The sequence below is a fragment of the Talaromyces marneffei genome, chromosome 7 (assembly GCF_009556855.1).
Source record: "Talaromyces marneffei chromosome 7, complete sequence".
Lineage (NCBI taxonomy): Eukaryota > Fungi > Ascomycota > Eurotiomycetes > Eurotiales > Trichocomaceae > Talaromyces > Talaromyces marneffei.
In genome coordinates this window covers 339352-350010 of record NC_072354.1, presented here as the reverse complement: position 1 = coordinate 350010, position 10659 = coordinate 339352, and the positions used below count along the sequence as shown (strand labels likewise).

The 10659-nt window shown below is 45.8% G+C and overlaps 5 protein-coding genes across 5 annotated transcripts; 2 read left to right on the top strand and 3 right to left on the bottom strand.

Annotated features, from left to right (window-relative positions):
* Positions 1-368: 368 nt before the first annotated feature.
* On the bottom strand, positions 369-2057 carry EYB26_008774 (uncharacterized protein; the record flags this gene model as incomplete). Its single annotated transcript, XM_054268025.1, has 4 exons — positions 369-950; positions 1006-1338; positions 1391-1644; positions 1703-2057. The coding sequence occupies 4 exons, from the start codon at positions 2055-2057 to the stop codon at positions 369-371; spliced, it is 1524 nt and encodes a 507-aa protein (XP_054124000.1).
* Positions 2058-2845: 788 nt separating this feature from the next.
* EYB26_008773 (uncharacterized protein) lies at positions 2846-4433 on the top strand (the record flags this gene model as incomplete). The annotated part of the gene is made up of 3 exons (XM_054268024.1): positions 2846-2954; positions 3008-3780; positions 3846-4433. The coding sequence occupies 3 exons, from the start codon at positions 2846-2848 to the stop codon at positions 4431-4433; spliced, it is 1470 nt and encodes a 489-aa protein (XP_054123999.1).
* A 390-nt stretch (positions 4434-4823) lies between these two features.
* On the top strand, positions 4824-6012 carry EYB26_008772 (uncharacterized protein; the record flags this gene model as incomplete). Its single annotated transcript, XM_054268023.1, has 4 exons — positions 4824-4870; positions 4941-5034; positions 5116-5373; positions 5431-6012. 4 exons carry the CDS (start codon positions 4824-4826, stop codon positions 6010-6012), a joined length of 981 nt encoding a protein of 326 aa, XP_054123998.1.
* Positions 6013-6306: 294 nt separating this feature from the next.
* On the bottom strand, positions 6307-8232 carry EYB26_008771 (uncharacterized protein; the record flags this gene model as incomplete). Its single annotated transcript, XM_054268022.1, has 3 exons — positions 6307-6783; positions 6856-7867; positions 7922-8232. The coding sequence occupies 3 exons, from the start codon at positions 8230-8232 to the stop codon at positions 6307-6309; spliced, it is 1800 nt and encodes a 599-aa protein (XP_054123997.1).
* A 628-nt stretch (positions 8233-8860) lies between these two features.
* EYB26_008770 (uncharacterized protein) lies at positions 8861-10030 on the bottom strand (the record flags this gene model as incomplete). The annotated part of the gene is made up of 4 exons (XM_054268021.1): positions 8861-8971; positions 9029-9366; positions 9425-9747; positions 9801-10030. The coding sequence occupies 4 exons, from the start codon at positions 10028-10030 to the stop codon at positions 8861-8863; spliced, it is 1002 nt and encodes a 333-aa protein (XP_054123996.1).
* Positions 10031-10659: the final 629 nt, after the last annotated feature.

The following is a 10659-nucleotide window of genomic DNA, read 5'->3' as shown; positions in this document are numbered from 1 at the left end:
TGCTGCACAAGCTCATCGCCCAAAAGGCAACTGGCAGCACGCCTTATCATGAAGTGCGGCATGGATTGCGGCTGCAATGTATGACTGATCCCAATCTATTATTATTGTTTTCTACTTCACCCAGGATCGTCAAGTGGACCGTATAGTGGTAGATCTTGAGTCTTGTTTTAACTTTATTGAAATTCTTTTTAAGGCATGCGATACGAATCAAACTTTATCTGTTCGGTGCGACGCTAAAAATATTTATATTGTATTACACGATTCGACATAAATGATGATTTTTCCATGTGGGTGTTTAATACCATGATACTTGTTTAATCTATGTAGTGCTTGTATCTTGGGTCAGGTTCACAGCTCCGAAGAGCAGACTATGATGTATCAGTAGTATCCCACACCAGTGCACCAGCAGAATTCGTAATCTGAATCCACGGACTCTTGTTCAAAAACGTCAACAACTTGCCCGCATTTTCCGTGTGCGTAGCAAACTGCGGTGCCCCCGAAACATAAGTAACCCAATTGCCGTCACCTTGAAAATTGCAACTACAAGCACTCGCATCCGACTCACAAACAGTTGAGGTATGACCAGAAGACCAAACAGCCACATAGTCCCCGGTTGACGTATTGTAGGTAACAATATTATTGTCTCCCTGATACTGGGTTATGATACTGTTGTGCAAGTTGGCAAGCACGGTGTTGGGTACAGCCGCGAGTTCATTGAGGCCGTAGCAGATAGAAGTTGGGAGAGAGGGTGTTGTGCAGATGAAGTTGGTTGAGTTTCCGTCTGCTACAACGAAGCCACTTTGAAGATTTCTGGTTCCCGTGAGGCCAGTTGGGTAGTATGCGAGATGGGAGCTTTGCTTCCAGAGATCCCTTGTTGCAGTAACACACAGGTTTGCATCAGAGTAGTTGGATGAAGGGCTGTTTACACCCGAGACGTCATTTCCGGTAACCTTTTCAAGACATTAGTCATGGCGGCAACCGTTATTTTCAAGATAGCATTCTTACTGTAAGACCTCCAGTCCATCCATTAACTCCAATAGCGAACGGAATATTACCGCTAATCAGGTTATTTGTGACAGTCGCTGGCCCCTGAAGGAAAACATCATCATTGAACGACCATGCAAAAGCTCCGATGGCAATTCCTGTGTTAAACATCTTTTGCCCGATGATAGTGTTGTTTGTCACGACGACATTCGCATAGCTACCGTCATACAGATAATCGACCATATTTATTGCGCCGAATCCGGAATCAGTCGTTGATGAAATGATGGTATTTCCCTGGACAGTGGTGCCGGGTGCCCCGAACAAGACGATTCCACCATCGGTACTGCCTTCAATCTGTATGAATCAGTACGAAGTATCCTTGGAATCAAGGGTTGTTATGCCATACATAGTTATTCTCGATTAGGGAATCCCTACATGCAAAGGAGATGCCATCCGCCCACTGCGGCACACCAGCAGAGTTGTGGCCCTCATTTCCACATGGGCCGATTTTATTATTGCTGATAGTAACATTAGTACATGGAGTGTCTGCACCTCCCTGGATCAAATGTAGGCAACTCCATGCACGAGAGTTTTGAGACATAATGTTGGAAATCTCAATGCCGTTACTAGCCTGGCCCAGTTCAATGGTTGCACCTCCATCTGCAAACTTTCAGCCTTCGAATCGAGACTACAAGCAATATTGACTATGTGATCATACCTTCAACAAGCCCAAGACTGGGACGCAATCCATCAAATTGAATATTCTTGACACGCAGTCCATCGAAGCCGTATCCTCTAAGTAGCATACTGACATTGCTTCCAGATGTCGGCTGAATGATTGCCCTAGCGTCATCAGTAGGATAGCCTGAAGTAGAGAGTTCCTGGTTATTGGCAGTGAAAGTAATTGTTGCAGTGACAGAAATAGTTGTACCAGCGCATAGTTGAACGACGGTTCCTGCACCTCCAGAGCTAAACAAGCTGTTGATTGTAGTTTGGTCGCCTGACGACAGACAGGCCGCACCAGCAAAGCCCAGGAGATGAAATAGGGCGAAAGCTTGGAATTTGGAAGCCATTGTCGAGGAAAATAGCGCGCACGGCCCTTTCAAGCACAGGATTACTATAATCTCGAACAAGGTAACTACCTGGGCATGAGAATTCTTTCCCCAGTATTGACAAACAAGGCCCGGTTATAGCGAGTGTTATATACTCAGGATTATCAATCTAATCTAACAATCTTATTTTCCACAGGACCAATCTCTACTCGATATATATTGTAGGTCCGGTAATTTTATTTGCCTCGTTTTTACCTAAAAGTAGCCCTCGACAGGGCTTTCAGCAAATATAGCGCATATTCGCCTGCAATTGAAACAGCCATAACTTCCTAAAATGTATAATGGGGTACGATTTGGCCCCGGCCTAGAGATGTAGTTTCACTTTTAGTCAAGAGTTTTACGTAGTGCTGTCTATGTGGACAATGGATGGTGATTGGTTTAATTTTTGTTTTTATTATTACTCTTTTTTTTTTTTTTCAGATTTCATAAGGCACACTGTGAATTAAGTTTAAAGGTTAAGGAAGCGATGCCCTGAATATCATTCCTTGTTTGCCAGTATTTAGCCCTAAATACTAAATTTCTAACCCTAACTCAACCCGTTTTACTCTCCGGATTCTAGACTTTGGGCCCCGAATGTCACCCCACGCTACTCTCCACGCAAACAAACCTACAAATGTTGGAGAAGATGCGTGGGGGGAGCATCGTTGTAGTTTTAAATTGTTTCTCCACCGTCTTTATTAATGACTTCATGTCTGGTCTTCTTGATGGACACAGAATAATCCAGTCCATATCGTATTGATATTCGCATCATGAGTGAACAGAATAAACTTGTTCAAGTATCGGGAGAGGAGGTTGCCCAACATAACAACAAAGAGTCATGCTGGATCGCCGTCCGGGGCAAAGTTTACGATATAACCGGTTAGTAGAGGATATTTCCAGTGCGAAAATCACTCCTAACGCAATACATACAGATTTTCTCGACGAGCACCCTGGTGGTGCTCGAGTAATCCTCAAATGTGCCGGTCGTGATGCCACAGACGACTACGACGCCATTCATCCCGCCGAACTTATCGAAGAAACCCTTCCAGCCTCGGCATTCAAAGGGACTGTAGACTCATCAACCCTTGATCGATCAGTATCAACCAAAAAAGCCATCAGAAACATCCAAGAAAACGGCAAAACAGACTCCGACAACCCACCTCCATTAAGCACAATGCTCAATGTCCGCGACTTTGAAAGAGTGGCTGAACGCTACTTGGCCGAAAATGCATGGGCGTACTACACCGCTGGTGCGGATGACGAGTATTCCAAAGCCGAAGCTGAGCTCGCATATCGCAAGGTCTTGCTTCGACCACGCATACTCCGAGATGTGAGTAAGATTGATACAAGCACACAGATTCTGGGTCATGACGTTTCGTTACCAATCTATATTTCTGCTGTTGGTATTGCGAAATTTGCACATCCTCTGGGTGAGTGTATATTAGCAGCTGCGGCGGGTCATGAAGGAATTGCGCAGTTGTGTGCGACGAGGTCGAGTATGTCGATTGAATCGATCATGAAGACACGAACGGGCGGACCGGAACAGCCTATTTTCTTTCAATTATATATGCACAAAGATGCCAAGATATCAGAAGCGACGATACTCAAGGCTGTAAAAGCAGGTGTTAAGGGTATCTGGTTGACGGTCGATTCCCCGGTTACGGGAAAGAGAGAGAGGGATGAGCGAGTTAAAGCTACCGTTGACGTATGTCGCCTCAAGACTATCCTTCATATAAACTTGACCTTGATTCCTGACTTCAATACATCTAGGTTGGCGAACAAAACGACAATATTGGCGGCAAAGGCCAACCCGTACAAGGCGTCGCCAAAACCCTAGCCAGCACAGTCGCTCCTTATCTAGACTGGAACACAATCTCCTACATCCGCAAACTCACAGACCTGCCTCTCGTCATCAAGGGCATCCAATCCGTCGAAGATGCTGTTCTAGCCCACAAACACAAAGTCGACGGCATTGTAATTTCAAATCATGGTGGCCGCTCGCAAGACACCGCACAGGCGCCGCTACTCACTCTTCTGGAAATCAACAAATATGCTCCTCACATCATTAAGGATAAAAAGATGCAAATCTTCATTGATGGAGGTGTCCGGCGCGGAACGGATGTTGTCAAGGCGCTTGCTCTGGGCGCTACAGCGGTTGGTATGGGTCGACCATTCTTGTATAGCATGGCTTCCGGATATGGTGAAGCAGGTACACGACGCATGATTGGGATTATGCGTGAAGAGATTGAGCAGAATATGGCTCTCGTTGGTGTCACGAAGATATCGGAGTTGAGGAGGGAGTTACTGAATACGTCGCGGTTGGAGAGGGATCTTTCCACTTTCATCGCGAAATTGTAAAGATATTGCATTACATTCGTCATTCTGTTTACTAGCAAGTTCTATCATTGAAACATAGGACTCATCTTTCGCTCACTGAGTGTCTATCCTATTAAATAATCAAGTCAAGTGCCACCAGACTATCGTGCCATTTAATACGACTTTACCTAGCACCCATCGGGATTCTCGCCGATGCCCCGCCGACGCGCTGTGACAAGTCTCACCCCACGCTCAATTAAGTAACCGACGAAAACAACCCTGAGCGCGGGGGTCAACCCACCAGTGCGGGGAAATGGATGTTCCTTTATTGACAACTGATTGACGTTTTTTGCTTCGTTATTGTCCCCTTAAGTCCTCTGGACGAGCATCTTTCTTTTAGAAAATCAATATTTCACCCACTACATTACGAGAATGACAGCCGACGGCAAGATAGACGTTCTTGTCTATGGATTGGGAGCGTAAGTGTTCGATTACAATTGATCGATTACAATTTACGAACACGATAAGCTGAGCCCTTTGCTTTGACAGCATCGGCTCTTTCTACGCCTTTATCCTGAGTCGCAATCCCAATGTCAGATTGAGCGTCGTCGCACGATCGAATTATGACGCTGTCAAGGCGAATGTATGTTATTTCTTCAAACGCTGAACCCAGAAACCGGAAACAACCACTAGACTGAAATTCAATTTACTTACTGTCATGTAGGGCCTGATAATCGACTCCCAAAATCACGGCAAACACACCGTCGTTCCTGAAAAAGTATTCAAGACCCCCGCCGAAGCCGGCCAGACTTATGACTACATCGTCTGTGCCCACAAGGCAATCGATCAAGACGCGGCAGTAAAGGCGATTGCCCCAGCCGTTGATGAGGACAGTACCGCGCTCGTGATTATCCAGAATGGAGTTGGGAATGAAGAGCCTTTCAGAAATGAGTGGCCCAAGGCTACTATTATCACCTGTGTCGTAAGTCATCAAATCCCGTCCGAACCTATGAATCGAATCTAAGATCTAGGGCAAAAGACATGGACCGGCGCAACCCAAACCTCTCCAGGCTACGTCAACCACACCAAAAACGAAGACATGCAAATCGGGCTCTTCCCTTCCTCACTCTCCCCTTCACCCGTCGAACAAACTCGTTTATCAACATTCTCAACTCTTCTGACTACCGGCGGCACAAAATTTACGGTTTTGGAAGACATGCCGCTCCAGCGCTGGGAAAAGGTTGTGTGGAACGCAGCTTGGAACTCACTCACCTCTGCCACTTTACTTGACACGCACAGCTGGCTTGCCTCCAGCCCCGAGGCAACGCCTATGACTCGCAGGTTGATGAGTGAGGTTATCGACGTCGGAAGGGCATGCGGCGTTTCAACGCTCGAGTATTCGTTGATTGACCAGTTCATCGAGAGGATTCTTGCAATGCCGCCTATTGGATCAAGTATGCGGACGGATACCGTTGCCGGCCGTCCATTGGAAGTCGATGTTATTCTGGGATATCCGTATAAAAAATCCAAGGAGTTGAAGTTGAGTACACCTACGCTTGACGCAATCTATGCGGTTGTCATGGGTGTGGATTACAGGTTGAGGCATGGTGTGAAAATCTAAGTCATGTTCGTCATATTCATAGATTTATATAGAGTATATCATTTATCGATAAATTTCATACTACAGAGCATATTCCGTTTTTATGCATTTGGGTTCCCATAATGAATCTTCGTTTGTGAACCAATTAGGGGGTCCCTTGGGATGCTTTACTGGAGATCCTTTAGGCTTATTCTTCTCGCCGCCATAGCCTGGATACCTGCTTCCCGGTCGACCATAACCGTAACCACCACTGGGACCGGGCCAGATTCGACGCCCGGGTTGATCGATGTTATCCATAGGCCACATGGGGATAAATCAGATTTCGTCTTGCGCACAGCCGTCTTTGCAGTATGTCCATTGATCAACCCATCCTAGCCAGGCCATAAGTTCTTCGAGACCTGTCTGCCAGGAATTAAGTCGACTGACCAAAGCGGTAAAAGATTTGGTGCCTGGTGAAGAATACTGGAGTCGTTCAAATCGATCGAGCCATTCTCGCTCTATTGCCAGGCCGGCAGTGACTACCCACAGACAAATGTTTCCGAGGGTTTCCTCTACCGCGGACATTATCAATGCCTCTTCCGGTGTTAGCTGGACGGTATCAAAATCAGGTGCTAGAAGCCGAGTGTACTGATATTGACATTTCGACAGGGTCTTCTCTCCCAACGTCGACATTTCGTGATGATCAGCGGACTCTGGAGGGTACTCAAAATGAGGCATCAATAAGAAATGGGTATGTTGTCTCAGGGCCATAAACCACGTTCTAACGGCTGTCGAGTTTTCCGTGTCAATACTCTATCGCTTATCAAATACGGAGATCAACTGTCGTAGACGCAGTGCGTATCGTTGCACGATGTCGTTAGTTACTCCCGTCCAGTCGATTCCTGTGCAGTTGTTGTTTGTGGCGTAACTGGACCGTAGTCTATCCGAGTTGTTAAAGTCCAAGCTTTTTAGCACTCGCTCTGCAGCGTCATTCATCATATGCGCATCAGCTACAGTAATGTTGCGTAATGAATGATGTCGCTTGCGTCTGGTTAACTGTTCTAACGCAGCCTTTCTGTCTTCTTGCGTGCCCGAGCCCGTCCAATGCCCATCCATCGTAAGATTTAACCTTTTACGCTCTGCGTTTGCACAACCTATTTGTTGTTCATGATATATAGGATTGTAAAAGGTCAAAAATCCACAAGTAAGGGGCTTGACACGTGATTCTCCTCGTCCAGCACCCATGCCGGTCGAACCGTAGTGCCAGGTTGCACTCTCAAACCAACCCCATGTCTGACTCTCAAGGAATGGTTCCTGGCCACGTAGTCTCCAGCTTGGCGGCATGGGAGGTTGTTCTGGATCTTTAGAATGACCGGGTGGGGAGGTGTCCGTTGGCAACGGATAATAGCCAGGAGACGTGCTGGTATATTCCGGAATCAATGCCTTGCCAATTTCCGCCGTTCCTGCCTTCCGTTCCCTATCTTCCAAAGCGGAATCTTTACCAATCTCCCGCAACAGCGGCGCCGTAACATTCGTCTTGGTCAACAATCGAAGCGACAGACTCGTAAAGTTGCACCAAATCATCTCAAACCCTGCATTCATCCTCACAATACCCTCCATGCCCCATCCAAGTCCACCGAGCCCTTTGTCTTGGACCCATTTGCATAATCCAGATGCGCGATTGTACTCATCTTCAAGACCCCTCAAGCCATGACCATCGTCAACGCGCGGCCCGGTTACATTCCCATAAATAAATAGCATCTGAGTATCCATCATCCCTGAACCAAACAAGGTGGCAGACTCGCCGTCAAAGTAAAGACAGCCTATTTGTTTTGTTGTCTGGTATGTTAAGATGTGGGAGTTCCGTTCGGAGCCCATGATACCGTAGGGCATTTCTCTATTCATCCATTAGATTCCATATATCACTTTCAGATTGGAGGAAACGTATTACATGTCAAAAGCAACCCATTCTGGACTCTCCGGCATATTACCGTCTTGTCTGCCATGATACAGATTCGTAAAAGGCGATATATGACAAGGCACGATACCATGCCCAATTGGGAAGAACGTATTAGCCCATTGTTGAAGCAATCCGTTTACTGAAGAAAATATGTGCGGTGCTGGCGAGGGGAAGTTGTATTTACAGTCAGTTTCATCGTCGGCAGAACCTGGTTGGTCAATTCCTATAGGCATTTGCTCTTGAGATCTCGCTTGTTGGCCCCGTAATAGCAGACTCCAGAAAAGGAGAGACTGCATCATCATTTTGCTTCACGTTTTCAACATGACTTTCGTCCCGCAGTCATGATTGCGAGCTGGAAATGTTTGGATGGTATTCTACGATCAGAGGAGATGAACATAACTTTGAAGTTGTACAAATCTTGTGGGATACATCGCTGCGTTATCTTCAGCCAATGGGAAGCTCAGTGATGTCAGCCTGTCTATCTTATCGTAATATCAACCTTAAATTATGCTTTAACAATACAATAGTATTGGGTTTGTGACAGACGTTATTTTACGGGTTGTTGCAGCGCATAAAGTAGTTAACTAGTTATAACTAACTAATCTACGCTGCATTAACAGTAACATCACTTTAACATATGCGGGTTATAGCTGTTACCATTCACATTCCGGTCTTACAATGTGCAATAAAATCCGGCGAATATCATTGATTGTCAAACCAAGGGTCATCCAAAATATCTCTTGCCGATGCCCGACTCGACGGCTCAAATCGCAGGAGCCGTCCTATGATTTCTCCCAGCTGAACAATGTCTTCCCTGCTCAGAGTTTCCTTGCGATCGCTGTCAAAATACATTTCTTCAAGCCATTCTTGGAATGACGGACCGGGAATTTCCTCCGTAGATTCACTGGGCATTGCATCGAATGAATCTTTTCATCTCGTAGGGAGCGTATCACTTGCCATCTCTCGCATTTGACCCTCAAGGATCGCCGGGGTTTTCATGATGGTATCAAAAGGCGGTTGGCCTACGAAGAGTTCAAAAAGCTATTGGAATATCAGTAGCATCCTCAGTGGCTTCCAGCTCCCTGTTATTCTACTTACCATACAACCCATGCTCCATAGATCTACACGATAGTCGAAAGAATCTTGAAAAATATTTTCAGGTGCCCGGACAGCCAGTGGGGTGTGGAGAGTCTGTGGGATGGAGCCTGGCAGAAACGATTCCCCAAAGTCAATAATCTTGATTTCATGGGACAACCAAGACTGGGACTGGAATACAGCCGGTCTAACAATATACTTTGGTACTCCGGCTTCAAGTGGTTTTTCATCTGTCCTTTGAACGTAGCCAATCTTCGGCTGCCCTAATGCCTCTATAAATTTATTTTCTTGTAAATCTTTTAAATGCGGCATCGTAAAGGTCAAATTGCGAGTGTGAAGGTCTAGAGATGTTAAGTGCTATTCCCAGTATCATAAATGTCAAGGAAGTGCAATACCTACCTCCATGACCGATTTTGTGCTGATGCAAACCATCAAGTCCGATCAGAGCTTGGTTAGCAATACGCTTGGCTAAATTGCCCGGTAGCCTGCCATCGGAAAAATGTGGTTCAACGAATTCAGGGACGTTAGGTCCTACTAAATCGAGGACGAGGCATTTGTGCCTACCGTTGGGGCCCATTAAGTCAAAATCATCTATCATGCGCATGACATGCTGGGGTCTAGGCTGAGTAGCTGCCAGTGTCTGCATGACATGTACTTCCTGGTTCTCTTGTTCGCTTTCATTTTTTGCAACAGATATTTTGACGGCCGCGTAAGTGTCCTCCCTGGAAGCTAGTCAGTCTTTCAGCTAGGGGTTTGACAGTAGGTTAGCACAGACCTTTGGTCTCTCGCAGCCCACACTGTGGAGTAGCCTCCCCATCCCAATTTATGTAGTATCCTGTATCTCCCATTCTTCAACGTATCTCCTAAAACAACGGGGTGATATCCGCCTTTTGTATATCGATGAAGGGGTTCAGCATCAAGCGGCAAGACATACATGCTATCATCCATTCGGAATAACGTTGTACATTTTATGGTGAACTGACGGACGATTGATGTGCAGCGCATTACTTCGCGTAATGGCGTGTTTTAATGCCGTCCAAGGAAGAATATTGAATCTATCAAATGTCATGTTGAGCTTAAGTGAAAGTTCATTTGGGCTAATAATAATTGAAGTAAGTGGAGTAGTTGTAAAGAGTTAGGAATACTGTCACATCACGTACTTTCAGGACGCGCGTGCAAAAAACCTACGGTACCGGCAAGGTCGCTTCCAGCCCATCGAATCAAAACGTCGACGCCTACCGAATCTGAAGTAGAACTACAGCCGCGTAGATGAAATAGAATATCAATCCAGTTTAGCGAATCTAAGCCGCCGAAAGCAATTAAAATATCACAACATGGAATTTCTACCGTGCTTAAGCATACTGTATGTCTAACCAGGTACTAATGGGCTTGATGTTAGGGCTTGTGGTTGATAACCCTAAGGGATCCAAATGATTACCTGAAACGGTTAGGGCAATACCATATGGGGGTCAAAAGCAGTCTCCCTGGCCAATGATACGATGTATATACAATGCTATGAGTGGTCAATCTATGAGAATAACATGGACAAGACCAAAACAAACCGCTCTTTATCAACCTGTGAAGTCGGAGATTATCATGAATAAATAAAATGAAGCCAATAACCTGTTATTTAA